Raw genomic sequence first — 16064 nt, 5'->3', positions numbered from 1 at the left:
GTGGCTTTTGTTTATTTACTTCCAAATTTATGTTTTTTCTTTTTTCTTTTTCCTTTCAATTGTAAGACAGTATCTCTACTGTTAAGTTTTTAATAAAGCAAACTCATAGTTATCCTTGAGGAATGTTCTTACTGGATTTCTCTAGAAGGCCCATAATTTTTTTATTTTTTTATTTTTTTTTACAAATTTATGAAGTATAGTGAGGACAAAATTGGACATACCTACTTTCTTCCACTTATGCATTCTTCTCTCTTCTCACACACACAAACACACTACATGGTGAGTGGTGGTGATGGAATGGATACAAGTGAAAAGATTGCCAATTGCTTCAGCACCACATGTTGCCTAATGATTTTCATTATTGTTTTTCTGAGCATATGTTGCTTAATCATTAAGCCGGTGCACGATGACCTCTATGTTGAGGGTTGAAGGATGGAAATGGACTAGTTTTTCCTTGGTGTGTATCTTCTATTCATTCCATCAACTAAAAGATTGCTATTCCCTGTAACCCTTTTCTCCTTATTCAATTAGTTAAACAAAAAAAAAAAAAAAAAAAAACCCTAAAAGATTGCTCTTTTGTTTGTTTCAACATGTTAACTTTTTGTGTGAGAGCAGTAGCAACAGATGTCTTATATATCATTATCTTCCTTATGTTTAGGAAAAATTTCAAAAAAATTACAAAAACTTACTCACATCAGATTCCTTACATTTAACCAACCCTCAAGGGTAACTACAGTGTTTCTCAATGTGTAGGGAACCATTTTTGGTTTCCTACATATTATTTTAATATAAACATTTCTCTTTCCTCTCTCCTCTTTCATTTTTTTTTTTTGTCTTTAATTGGGAATTGCGTTGGGATTTTGTAAAGAAATAATATTTTAATTGTATAGGGAAAGGTAAAGGAAGCTATTATGAAATATATTTTCATAGGGAAGTAAAAAGTAGTTTTGTGCTCTAAACTTAGGAAAAATCAAAGGGAAACTGCTGCTAGTGCTCTTATATCAATGATGAGGATTAATTTGCTATCTTGATTGCTAACAATTTGAATAGTAACTGTGAGAAAAAGTCTCTATAAGGCTTACTTATCCAAACAAGTAGGTGGGTAGGCCAAAATTTTCTCGAACAGGTGTGCCCTATGTTAGCTCTTTGATCTTAGCAACTCGAATTGTTAGTAATTCAAACAACAAAATTACTGAAAATTTTTATACAAGAAGTGTGATATTAATCTATAGATACCGATGGTAGAGGTAAATTGTTGATTGGATTGGAATTGTGAAATTAATTTTTCATTTATTTAAACTAATATGTGAGCATAGCCATATATATATATTTTAAGTCAAAGAAGGGCAAAAATTGCTAGAATTTTGTTGCCACAATGGCAGCTATATATAGATTTGGCAACCAAAGTAGTGGCCATTAGACAAATTTCGGATATAAGGATCGGTCGTGCTGCTCGAAATTTTGACCATCCTATATATTTCAACTTCCTATCTAACTTTGGTTGAAGATTAAATAGAGTTTTTGATTATTGAGTCAACTGATACAAACTTTAGGTCGAGCTCACTATTGAAAACCGACTTATAAGGGGAGGGTGCCCTTCTATATGTAGACATATATTGTTAAAATTGCACTTAAGTTATAATTATGTGGGATACTTAGGATCATAATATATCATCATGCTTTGTAGCTGACAGCAACGGTGACTCACTCTATTGACATTGACTTGATGGAACCCATTTCTCTTTGAGTGGCTTCATTCATCTATCAGTATTCAATTACTTATATAATACGTATTATGCTCATACATTGTACCAAGACATTTTAACCCATTGTATATGTTGCCCCCTATGTGACATGATCATAAAGTTGCAACCCATTCAATCTCATACTCAACAAATTGCGTCAGATTACATACTCAACATGGTGGCTGTTTCTGATACCTAATAATATAAACTTTGGGTATAACTCACTCTTCAAAAACCGACTTGCAAGGGGAAAGCATACAAAAACTTACATGCACATAGTTAAAATTGTACTTAAATCATGCGGGATACTTAAAATCATAACATCGGCCTTTGTTAGAAGCTAATTGGTCAAGTAAAAGATCAGTAGGTCAAGTAGGCACTTCAAGCATCTAAATAGCCTTAGATTGATCACATAATCTAAACCAGATCCTATTAAATGGACCATTTGAAAAATCATTATAGATGTGTTGTTCAAGAAAAATAAGATCAAGATTAAGAGGGCACCAACATTAGTCATGGAAAAAAAAAAAAGAAATACTTTAAATAAAAAAAGAACAAAAAAACAAAAAGGTTGTTCTAAAGATTTTGGTGGGTCAGTGTGACAAGAAGCTTGCAACAAATGCAGCTTAACAATAATAAAGGCCTTAACAAAGATAAAAGATAATGTTGGCCATTTAGATTGTTTGTCCTAGTACTTACAGCAAGTGCTGTCCCTTCTATGGATACAGAAACCATATGATCTAATGCTAACCACACACCTAATTGAATAAGGATCCTCAATCTTAAAATAAAAACAAAAAGATGTTCGAGCACCAGAATGTGGCAATGGACATTGCACAAATTCCTGTTTTATTATCATGTACTTTGCATGGTTCAACAGATGTGCAAGAACACCTGAATGTTTGACGTATGACCATGTTACTATAAAAAAAACCCATCAAATAGTAACTCTTGGAAGATGACGTTTTAAGCTCAAAAAATGTTATTATTGATTTAGTAACCTTTGCACAGTGACTTTTGGCAAAAAACTGTAATCCTAGTGACTATTCAATAGTACTATTATAGTGATGTTTGTATAGTGAAAACATCATTACAATGTGACATTTAGGACAACGTGTCACATTTTGGAAGGTGATGCATGTGTTAACAGTGCGACCGTCACCTTTTTGGAAGGTAATGCTTACACTATTCAAGCATCACTACTTTTTTTTTCTTTTAAAAAAAAAATAATAAATAAAAACAATTTCCCAAAAAAATATTTATAAAACAAAAAAAAATAATAATAAAACAAAAAAATCTAATTAATTAATTTTTTTTTTTAAATAAACAAATTCAAATTATTATTGTTAAAAAAAAATATATATATATATATTAGGGCCAACCCTCGTTGTGGGGGAGTTCGGGCCACCCCAAATAAAGCAAGAGGACACACAAGTGAGTCTATTCCAAACACTTCTCTAATGCCAAGGCAAATAAAATATCAACCCATTGGCATATATAGTACCGAAATCATAAAGAACAGGGACATCATGCTCCAATCCTTGGGGCCTTGGCCACTAAATTAAGATGATTATATAAAATTCCTTGTAACGACTAAGACAATCTGTATGCAAACAAACTCATTGCTTGCCTCATGCATGCCTACGGCAGCTCCAGCGTCTTACTAGCCAATCTTCTTTATATGGAATCCTTACCGACTCACCTTTAGACTTTCAAGTTGATTTGCACGATAAACCCTAGTACAAAACTCTATTGGCACACATCAAGAATGAAGCTAAACAAAGTACTTAGATCACTTTCTAAAGGCTTAGTCTTAGTCTCCAAACAACTATAGGCATCCTTATATAGAGAAATGATGAAAACCCCTAGCTTCTGTATGTGAAACCAACTCAAAACAGTGCATGTAATTGTATGGCGTCAGGACGCATAAGTGTCCCATCATAACTCATTTAGGGCTCCTTCAATGAGAGGAATAGAGGAATAGCTATTCTTTGAGGAATTGAATGAGTTTTCCAAAAAAATATATTATTATTATTTTTTTCTGCAAAACTAAAAACAAAACGCCTGGAAATTTGTTTTTTTTTTTTTAAAAAAAAAAATTCTATTACATAATAAACTAAAAAAAAAATCCAAAAAACCTATTATTATTATTATTATTATTTGTTTTTATGCAAGCCTAAAAAATACCCTGGAAAAAATTTACTTTTTTTAATTTCTAATACATAGTAAACAAAACAAACCTTTCAGAATGAGTTGAGCTAATACATTCAAACAACAATCATTTTAATTTTTAGGCAAAAACTGGAACTAGAAGAACATTGACATTAAAACATTTTTCTTTTCAAAGTAGAAGAATGCTGTCCCTCACGTCCATTTGCAAAGGCTCCACTAATTAACCGAAAGAAAGAACACAAAAAATAACATATATAAACCATATATGTACGTGTTCAAAGCAATTTATTCATACAGAAAATGGATAACAAACTTAATACACGACGCAGAGCTACAAGCTAATCATCGTTGGGGGTGGTCATTGCACCACCCTCAGAGCTCCTTAGGGTTCCACCAAGGGGAGATGTGACTACCCCTGTGGTTCTGCCATGGTGGTCGACCACTCCTTTAAATAATAATAATAATAATATTATTATTATTATTATTATTATATATCTTAGGTATTTTAGTAATTTTATTCCAATGTGAGCCGATGTGTTATCACTGAATTAAGGAATATGAATAGATAGTCCATTCTACTTTCTCTCATGCATTCCAATTAATAGCCGTTCATTTTCTTAAAGAAATAATCATTCTGTGTACCAAATGAAACCTTAAGTGTTTAAATTACAACCCATATTTTGATCACGGAAGTAAGCCGACACTAAAAACTTAACAGAAAGAACTCTGATATTATGAATATATTGCATCATAAAAAAGAAATAAAGCAAATCTTTGGTACATATAAAGCGAATACATGCAATACATAATTAATTAGATTGTTTTTCGTATTGAGAAAAAAAGGTTGAATGTTCTTCTTCCTAGAGGCATGCATGCATGTGATCCTTGTGAAGGAAAGACGCGCGCCATTCTTAATTACACTCATTTGACCAGACATCCAAATCACCAAACGAAGGAAGCTAAATTTTATGCAATTATGATCATTATACTTGGAAAATATGTCACATCAGGGTGCTATCTTTCAAATGCTTATGGATTTGGGCTCAACTATATATGCTATATTAACTTTTTATTTAATTTTTTATAGACGAGTACAGAAAAAAAAACGATTACAACGGCAACCCAAGACAAAGGAAATTTTTTTTTACCGATAACCAAATATATATAAACTAGCTATCTATTACATCAATCCGTTCCATATATAGCTCCAAAGATGATCCTCAAGATGGAAGAGGAGAAAGTGGGAAAGTTGCCAACAATACTAGTGATAGCGACTCATGGTAATTTTTTTTCAATGCTGGACTCAAACCTTAACACTTACGCTGTTACACATGTACACTCAACAATCTTATGCTCACGTGTGAATCCATCACCACACTGCTACCCTCTCTCTCAAACATATTCATACTCATATATTCCTACACTCCCTCTCAAACGGAAGATTTTTATCATCAATCAATCTTATTGGCCCTCTCCAAAATCTGACTTATGGTTATGGGTTATGTGGGTTTCCCAGCACCAAGCACATTTGTTGCTACTTCATACTCTGATCTCACTTGCTAGGAAGATTGATAAATTTGAAAGTTCTTTAATAAGCCCACAATTGAACATATTGAGACATTACTCAACCTAAAAGCTTAAACCTATAAGTTTCAGGCCAACTATATTATATATATTAATCATTCACACTTCTATAATATCTTTCCAACAGGTAATTCAAACGTTTCTACACTTATATGTGTATACTCATCTACGTATAATAGCGCACGTGTTGTATATAAATTCATTAACAAAATATTTATGATTGAACACTAAAAAAGTAGTGCAATTAGAAGATCCGTACAAAAAGTAGAAATTCATTTAAGGGTTGGGCACAATATTATTGACTATTTTGACTGCACTGCATTGTAAAACTCCATTCATGCTCAATCAGCCTGATGTTATGGTAATTGTAGCGGTTTAACCTGATATCTGTACGTAGACACAACCACATTAAATAGTACATAAAATGAAAACAAAACTACACACGTAATATATACAACCATATTAATCCTACCCTTCTGCCCCCTTTTCTGAAAATTTGTACACAAGTAGATGAATGATCAGTAGTAGATATTAAGAGGCCATAAAGTATCAGAGAGAAATTTGTACACAAGTAGATGAATGATCTGCTAGTAGATATTAAGAGGCCAGAGAGAAATTTGTTAAGTGTTAGCCAAAAGTACAAGTATAGGATTTGAATGCATTAACAATATTAACTCTCTGTTGCCATGATTTTGGAATTTGTTTGTTCAGCACGCTAGTGTACTGCAGATCACTGCTCTATATATATATATATGGTTCTAGATAGTACTACTGCACCAACTTCAAGACAAAAAATTATGTATCAATCAAATCAATATCTTCTGAAGGGAAAACAAGGCATAAATAAACCACATGTACAACAGAATGAATTAATATTAGTACTTGTAAATCATAGAAAAATTTCATTAAAAAGAAAAGAAAAAAGAAGAAAATATATATATATGGTATGGAAGAAAATATATACCTGGAAGGAGATTTAGAAGAAGATGAAAAAAAGTCTCTTTAAAATATTTGTTGGAAGTGAGTGATTGAAGCTGCAAGATGACCTGATGGAACCCTGAAATTCTTTGAAGCTGAAGACTGAAGTGGAAGAAGTGGAGATTTAATTTCTAATTCTTTATAATCCCTTGGCTGAAGAATCACAGGTTCTTACCAGATCATGCTGGCAGCTTTAATCTCTCAAACCAACATATATACAACACATCTGAGACATAAGACATGGAACAACCTAAGCGATGAAAAAGCAATTTTTAAGGATCGGAGCAGCAGCAGAAGAAGAAGCTTCACTATCACAAGAAGTCTTGACAAAAGGAAGCTCACGAGATATGCATGCTTTGTGGGGGTGGGGTGGGAAGCCTCGTGAATCCATCTATATATATAAATGTTTTATGCACAGCTCTCCATCTCCCTCTTGATCATGTAGTGTGCCATTGATGGAGTATTTAATGGTGGGTTTTGGACCTTACAGCTACTGACAATGACCTATTCTCTCTCTTTCTCTCTCTCTCTCTCTACGTAATTTGTTAACACTATAAATGATATGAACAGGGGACCAGTGCAAATTGACAACCTCTGCACAACTGAAATTAGCTGTCTTTTTTGTTTTTCCTTAGATGATTGAGTGGAATATTGGGTAATACTTTTAAATCGATCTCAAAAGCATAAAATATAGTAAAAATAATTAAAAAGCCGTAGGTGCTTTTCCCATGTTCTCTTGGTTTTAGATGAATATTATTTATTTTTTTTTTTAAAAAAAAATAAAGTTGCTCTAGGATCATGAGAATATCAGAAGAGCAGAGAGCATTTTCCTTTTTGAAGAATATTCTCCAAAAAATTAAATTTTTTCTAACGAACGTTTTCTGACGTGTCAAGTAGCACGTCAGAAGCACGTCAGAAAACGTCTCCTTGTGTCATGATCTTAGGTGGATATATATTATTTAAAAAAAAAAAAAAAGTTGCTCTTATTTCTCTCACTTGATTTTTAGAAAATAATATCCATATAGGATCAGCAAAACACCAGGAGAGCACATAACATTTTTCTTTTTATAGAATACTCTTCTGGTGTTCTCTTAGTCCCAGGTGGATATATATTATTTGAAAAAAAAAAAAAAAAAAACAAAAAAAGTTGTTTGATCTTATTTCTGTCACTTGCTTTTTAGAAAATAATATACATGTAGGATTAATAGAACACCAGAAGAGCACATAACATTTTATTTTTATTTTTTATTTATTTTTTATTTATTTTATTTTTTATAACCAATAAAAGATGCTGCTATATATACCTACAAATTACCAAATTCATCTGGGGATCACTAAATTTCATGAAAGTATATATTTGTTTGATATCTAGGTCAGATTTTTGGCCAAGAATCAAGTAAAGCTAGCTAGGGTTCCAACGTACAGATATTAACTTCATTTACAAAAAGCAGGCAGCGAAAGGTGGCGGCCACCATGTGCATAGAGTGAGGGCTCGGTCCCTACAGCTATACAAGTCCAACGATACAGTTCCATTATTATTTTAAGGGTAGGTGATACGCTTCCAATTTTTATATAAAGGGGAAGGCGATGAAATAGCCTCCTTCTCCTTTTGTCTTCAGCTTTGGGTGCCTCCTCTTGTCTTTTTGGTTGACAAACAAATGACAAAACCCTAATGGAAGCCGAAGGACCACAACTTTTATGAATGTTTGTTTAGTGGATAAGGTCACATGTTTTCTTTGTAATTTTGCTCATATCGATGAATCTAGGTGTTGGGCCTATGGATCAGCAAGCAGGCCTTCTCACCCATTAAACCTCAGCTCAACTAGTTATCAATGTCCAAGAGCTTTGCACTTATCAGTGTCCAAAAAACTGCTGCCTCCCGGTGTTGTTAGAGCTTGTTTGAAATTGTGTTTAAAAAATAGATTATTTTAAGTCAAAAAGAGCTTTTAGGCAAAAGCTTCATTTTTAGCTTTTGCCAAAAGTGCATTTTGACAGTTTTTAGGTTTTTTGAACCCTTAAAAGCACTTTTAATTTTTTTTTATCAAACGAATACTTTTTTTTTTCATCGGACTTTTTGAGTGTTAAAAGTACTTTGAGGTCCCTCAAACACAATCCCAAACAGACCCTTAATGACCAAAAAGGTGAAAACCTCATCTCGTAATAAACAGATTACTCTCCACTTAGTTATATTAGAGGGGTATTTTTGTCTCATAAAAAAGTGAAAATGCAAAAATACTCCTCAAATATAACTAATTAGATGAATTGATTAGATGAATTGAATAGGATCCTGTTTCATAATAAAGGGGCAAAAATACCCCTCAAATATAACAAACTGGATGAACCGAAGAAAATCTTGTTCCGTAATAAACACAAAACAATGATGCACAGCTTACCCAATACCCATCCATGAAAATCACTTCAAATGCTTTGGTACATCTTAGATTTCGGCTTATATTTGAGTGGTTGGAGGACAAGAAACTTCTATAATAGGAGTAGAACCGCCAAACCCATAAGAGATTTCACATGATAATCATGTTTTTCAATGTGCAACACGTGATCTAACTTAATTGAATAAGTATATTATATGGCTCAAGCAGTCCAAAATGGGCAAATATTTTTCCTTGTTAATATATTATTGTTGTTGTTTTTGTTATTTTTTTTTTGGAATTCATCACTTTTAATCTTTCTTAGTACCCTATATGCCATAAGTTTTGTTATTGATGATATATATGTTGTTCTTAAGATTTTTTTTATTCATTCCGAAGTGTTAGAAGAGTTTCCAAACGAGGTGATTTGCGCATTTCTTGATACTCCCCTCATCCTGCAAAAACAATAAAGATTAAACAAAGGAGTTTGTCAAGTGTGCCAGCGGAGTTGCACTCTAATGCCTAAGTCAGTTTCTTGGAGAAGAGCTATGTGATGCACAAAGCACGATATTTAAGTCTGATGTTTATACCTGATGCATGAGACTACTTATAGGTAGAGAATTTGAATCAGACCTGGATTAGGTCTCATACTTCCATTCGATCTAGAGTGTAAAGGAGTTTAATTGGACCCAGGCTCCTACTCCAATTAAATTTAGAGTAGAACTGTTAGACCGGATAACAAAGAGTTTTAATTAGACCTGAATTATGATTCTTACCGGGAGTAGGAATCTAATCCGGATTCTTCGAGATACGAACTAGTCCCAGAAAATCAAGGATTGAGACCTAGCAACACATTTCTTAGGATTTCAAGATAAAGATCCTATATACCTTCCTTGTCCAAGACGCCTCCGTCTGCCTATCTCGGGATATGCTTGTCCCTCAGACTTGCAAGTAGTGGATGAACAATTTGGGCCAATTCACATACTAAGCCCACCCCTAAGGTGACTGGGTAGGCGGCTAGACAAATAAGTCTCATATGAACTCTTATATTATTTGCCCAAATTACTAGCAATTTGAGCAGATAATTTATGTAGATCTCAATTTGTGTCTGTGACAATCTCTAAGAACCATGTGTCCTCAATAAAAGAGTAACTGCAAAGTAGGACTCAAAAAAGAAGTATAACCACAGAGATTAAGATGGATCAAACATAGAACAACTTCTGGCTTTGTCATCATAACTTTGTCATGATAACTAGTCCTCCCTCATATGGAGTCAAATGCTGCAATGGGAAACCCCATGAGCAGAAAATATTAGGAGGAAATGTAGCAACACTAGTCTATACATTATTTTACACCAGTAAAATGTGAATGCTAAAATCGTCAGCTAGAAAGAGGAGATGAAAGTTGAGGTGAAGTTACAGCCATGAGATGGAATACAACTTCCTCCATCAAAGCTTACTGTGGTTTGTCTGATAGGCTTAAGAGGGATTTGAGTACACCTGGGCTGATCTTGTCAGCAAGGGCACCCTTTTCTGAAATCAAAAGGGCCTTCTCCTTCATCTGGCTCTGTAGTTGTTTCGCATCAAAGTCGAGTCGTGCTTGATCTGCATTACAAGGATAAACCTGTTAAAGAAAATAAATAGTGGGTATATATTATTTTCTCCCACATTATTGATATTTGAGTAATGTTACATATCACATTTTTATCCCACAACTATCTCACAATGCTAAAGTGTTAACAAGGACTGATACAAGGGTTGGTAGCACGTAGGATAAAAATGTAGTTTTTATCATTATTTTTATTATTTATAAGAGGAATACAAGTCAAGATAGAGATGAATATAATGAATCTATACAAACTGAACTACTACCAAACCAAGATAAGTATAAATACGAGTATACCACTAACCTACAAAACTCAACTAGATAAATGGTAAGGATAGAATCCTCTAACAATCCCCCTAGAGTTAGAGATTATAAAATAATCCCAACCTGGAACAAATAAATGTAGCACATCCATGACAAAGGGCTTTTGTAGTAACAAAATCTACTTTCCTAAAAAAATTGTCACGAACAAATAAATGTAGCACATTAAATTCTTAACGTCATTAATAATAGTTTACTAACTTAGACTAAATTTAATGTGTCTTTTAAATGTTTAGACACTTGGCACTATTTTAAATGGGTTGGAGGATATTTCTTTCATACTGGTTTTGAGAAAATTTCTGTCCTTTTAAATATTAGAATGACATAAAATTTTATTCGGATATCAGCTTTTTAAATAAGAAAGATCAAGTACATCATTCTTTCATCCAACTATTATCAATCAATACCAGGATCATGTGGCATGCATGTAGGAAGACCCGCAATGCTTTTGCTAGCACAAATTGCTAACCATCCTAAGGTAATTAAAACTGCTACAAAGGCCAGGGATACGTAGCCTTGACAACAATTACAATGATTGAAATGAGGGCATGAAGTCCAACATATCTAGCCAATAATAAAATAAAATTATCAGGGACGTTCAACACTTGAATAGATAAATCATCTATTAGTTCCTTTACTTGTAATTAGTTATGGTGATCATCAGACAAGTTTATTTCTTGAAAGGGTCTTCCAACTTCCAAGGCATAGCTGTTGAGGAATTTAAAACAATCAAACAATCAATCAATCAATCAGGTCTATCACTGCATCAAAATAGGTTTTATTCTATATTTACAAATCTCTACCACATCAAATTATCAACCCTTTTTCTATTGCATTTTACAATCAAATTTAAGACGTGATCATTTACAGGAGAACAATTTTTTATTTATTTATTTATTTTTTTGTAAGTAATCAAAATTCATTAAAATCAAAGGGCTCACCCACGTACACATGATGTATAAAAGAACACCTAACCAGAAAAAGGAAAACGAACAAAAAAGTCATGAAAACTAGAAATATTATAGCAATCATTAGCAACCCTCTAAAGGAAAAGGGTATTATAGAAAACAGTCTTCAACTCCGCCATCATCCTCTTGCTATCTTTGAAGCTTTGATCATTTATTTCTCTCCAAATATACTACATCAAGCAAAGCAGAATCATCCTCCTAACATCTTTGCTTTAAAGACTACCAACATCACACATCATTCCAAAAATTAATCTTAGAGCCATCACCCACCTCAAACCTACTAAATCTAGAAAAATCCTTCCAAACGCTCCTAACGAATTTCTAGAGACCCACCCCATAAGAACTATTGACTCCACTAGAACACTACCCACCCCACTAACTCCCATATTTTCCACTACGACTTTCCACAAGGCCTCCCTCTCATAAGGGTAATGCCATAACCACTTACCCATAAGAGCTCGGTTGAACAAAAGCAACTTTCAAATCCCCAAACCCCCCCTTAGAAATCGGAGAACACATCTTGCACTAGCTTACCAAATGAAATTTAACCTCATCACCCATACCTTCCCACAAGAAATCCCGTTGTCACTTCTCAATTTGGTTGGCAAGCCGAGATGGGAAATAGAGACATGAAGTAGGTAGGTAGGCAGGCAAGTTAGATAGAGTGCTCTTGATTAGGGTAATCCTACCCCATTTGGACAAGTACAACCACTTCCAACTAGTTAAACGATGTTCAATCTTCTTAATAATGTCGTCCCAGATAGATTTGGCTTTAAAAGAAGCACCCAACAAAAGATCTAGGGCTATTTTTCAATCTTCTCAATCCAAAATTTAATTTATGTATATGACCTAGAAGAGTTGTAATAGGCTATTGTTTGCCTTGAGTTGAATAACATAGAAAGAAGCTTAGCTTACATAGAGTAGTATGTAAGAACATGACTACCCATCTGTTTGGTTATGCCTAGAAGGGTGAGAGAGTTGTTAGCGAGTTTGAGTGGTTAGGTGGGAAAGTTGTAATGTTTTAGAAGTTTGGAGGTTGGCTCCTTTGTGTTTAATGTGGTTTATTTGGAAAGAGCGGAAAGCAAAAAGTTTTAAAGATTGAGAGATATTGGTGGTAGAGCTGAAAAATATTATGTTCAAATCCTGTTACACATGGATAACAGCGCATGTTAGTCTGCCTTTTCCTAATTTTTTCTGAGTTTTTTTTTTTTTTTTTTAAGTTTTCATATGTAGACGTACAGAAAACATATTTGCATACTCATCTACATATATGAATAAATAACCATACACTGATAATTACATTCATCACAAAAGGACATAAATATTGGAAAGATCAAAAGCTCCATTTCCAATGCATGACAAATTTGTATTTCCTCAACAAATCAAGACACTCCCAAGTATTCCTTACTAAGTCATCTCATTTGATGGGTTAAAAAGATTATGTTGCTCATATTTATCATATTAAAAACTAATTTAACCACCTAGCTGCATTAAATAAGAAAAACCAGAGAAAAACCTGTTTCCAAGATGGTGTGAGCAGCATGAAATGGAATCCTAGAAAACATATCAGTCCCCGGGAACATCATCCATGTACGCTCATTGAAGTCATGGTTGCCACATGTGGCACATACATCCTTCACCAAGGGCCGATGTCCAGGCCCCCCAATTTCCTTCATAATTGATTCAAATGGAGACGGCACACTAGTCTTTGTTGTTCGAGCCCTCTTCCTGAGTGCAGTAAGTGCTTCCCTGGTCCCATTTCTCACTCTATCGTTTTCAACCAGCTACAATTTCATCACAGAAATCAGTAACCCTCCAAATGTTCATAAAGAAACCTTGTGATGTGTGTGTTTCTCTCTATTATATGTGTACACACACATATAGGTTGAGTTCAAGCGTACACCTAATTTAACTCTTTCCTGTGTTACACCACTCAATAAATTTCAATCCAGATTAATATTTTGCTACTCTACCATTATATTACATGTCTCCATATGCTTACGTTACATGCTAAATTTCACACCAAATCGATGTCATTTACTACCTAAACTAAAACTCATTTGTTTCACAGAATTTTTAAGAAGCTCCAACCACATGACCAGTGATAAAGAGAAATTATTCAGTATGTCCGAATTTAAAGGAGGCAGAGTCATAGTGACAGCTAACAACTCAATGCTCCCAATCATTCACATCAACAACACTGATTGTGCCATGCTTTGGTCCTTGTGAAGTGCAACTGTAGAATGTATATCATGATGCCTGGTATGACAAAAAAAAGTTAATGTCAGTGTTCTAAATGAGGCAGTTCTCCATCTCCGATTGTCTTGATATTTGGTTAGCATACTGAAAACCCAACGGTGGGTTCAGCATTATATTGATCATATGAAAAATTATCAAGTGATTAACATTACAAAAAGAGATACCGTAACTTAAAACTTAACCGTATATATACTTTCATATATACAATTTACGAACATGTAAATAGACATTGTTCACTTAATAAGTCAACCAAGCCAAATATTTGAATCAGAAAATTTTTCGTTTCTCAATTACCACATAACAAAAGATCTTTGGGTCTGTTTGTTATCGTAATTTACTTTCTGTTTCCTTCTTTCCTACTGTATTATCTACTTCCTGTTTGGGTGGCACATTTCTTCAGCATTCACTCCTCATACATGCATTAAAGAACCCAAATTTCAATTTTTGTTTATATTTTCCCGCTCTTTCTTAGAATCCAAAACAAAAACCTCAAAGTAGAAATTTGTGGGTATCAATAAATCTACCTGCTGCCGGTCTAAAAGAAGATGCTCAGCGTCAGTTTCAAGCTCGATGAGGCGCTCCTGGAATCGCATCATACCCTCATCCATCTCCGATGAACAGAGCAAAAAAGAATTAATGCTTTTTTATGCGATTAGCCAAACAAGTATAAAACGGCAAGGAGTCGAGAGCGAGCCTTGAGTTAGGTCGACGTGAGAGGCCAGACGTTCTGCTCTTCAGCCGGGTCTTTTAGCTCCAACGAGACCTCCAGGCTCCAAGGAATCAGAAAATCCTAGAGTGGATTCGAATAATTGGGCTTGTGGGCTTGGGATCCAGAATCTTCTAATATGTATTTTCATGATGATAGTTTAAAACCCAAAGAAAAAAAATGTTAATACATAGGGGTGTAAATGAGCCGAAATTGGGCGAGCTTCTCTTGTCCAAGTTCAACTCGTTTAATTTAGACTCAAGCTCGAGCTCGGCACGGGCCTAAAAATGCTGCTCAAGCTTGGCTCATTGTTAAGTGCTAAAATATTCATATTTTTAGCCCTTACCTTACATATTTTAATCATTTAGTTTTAGTTAATTAAGTCATTTCAGCTCTTTATTTTGTAGGTCATTGGAAGAAAAAGAAGAAATTTCAAAAGTTTTGGGACTTAAAATACATGATCATTGATGAGCATTTCACTGAGTAACTGGACCTCTTGCCTCAAAGCTTTGAGTGTTCACGTAAAAATGTGAAAAATTTTGATTTGATTAATGTCAAGGTTAGTTTGGTTTTGTAGCCTTTTTGACTCGAGTTAGTAGGTCCTTAGGGGTGTCTCTACACCTAATGCCCTAAAACCATCTGGTTTAAGAGTCATTGACTTAACATTCGTTACATTGGTCAATTAGAAAGCTTAAGAGAATCAAACATTGCACAATCTGACGGGAAAAGAAAAAAAAAAGAGAGAGAGAGAGAGAGAAAAAAAATGAAATATGCCATGGTTATTCCTTCTAATAGGAATTTCAGTGAATTTTGAGATATGGGGACAGTACATATTGGAAAGATTTAGAAGTCTCATAATTTTGTGCTAATTCACCTTACACTGTTTTCAAACTTGTGATGTTTTAGCATGTCTTCTGTAAGTAATTAAACTTTGAGATTCCAATTCATTATGAAGATGGAGTTCATCTTTTTAAGCTTGTTAATGAATGAAAATCATGATCTTGAAGTGATGCTTTAATTTTTAAAATAACATGAACTGTGCATGATGTTTGTGGGTAACATTTCTGGAAAACCCTCACGAGACTTCACTCGTCCTTTAGGGAATTCCTAAGGGTTTAAAAGGTTTATTGCATATGCTAAATGCAATTGTACATCCCACGAAAGATGAATTTATCTTTCTGTTCTCTGTTTTTCATTTTTGTTTTTAGTTTTGTATTGCTAAGGGACTAGCAATATGTAAGTTTGAGGGTGTGTTAAGTATTAAAATATTCATATTTTTAGCCCTTAACTTACATGTTTTAATCATTTAGTTTTAGTTAATTCATGCCATTTTAGTTCCTTTTTGTGTTTTCCATGCTTT

At 33.9% G+C, this 16064-nt stretch overlaps 1 protein-coding gene across 1 annotated transcript; it reads right to left on the bottom strand.

Annotated features, from left to right (window-relative positions):
* Positions 1 to 10020: 10020 nt before the first annotated feature.
* LOC132168456 (uncharacterized) lies at positions 10021 to 14786 on the bottom strand. Its single transcript, XM_059579442.2, has 3 exons — positions 14523 to 14786; positions 13256 to 13523; positions 10021 to 10449 (listed from the first exon to the last, which is right to left on the bottom strand). Exons 1-3 carry the CDS (start codon positions 14604 to 14606, stop codon positions 10301 to 10303), a joined length of 501 nt encoding a protein of 166 aa, XP_059435425.2. The 5' UTR covers positions 14607 to 14786; the 3' UTR covers positions 10021 to 10300.
* Positions 14787 to 16064: the final 1278 nt, after the last annotated feature.

The sequence above is a fragment of the Corylus avellana genome, chromosome 1 (genome assembly GCF_965113065.1).
Source record: "Corylus avellana chromosome 1, dhCorAvel1.hap1.2, whole genome shotgun sequence".
In the NCBI taxonomy this organism is placed as follows: domain Eukaryota; kingdom Viridiplantae; phylum Streptophyta; class Magnoliopsida; order Fagales; family Betulaceae; genus Corylus; species Corylus avellana.
Note: the sequence above shows the minus strand (reverse complement) of the source record. Positions and strands in the feature narration are given on the sequence as shown.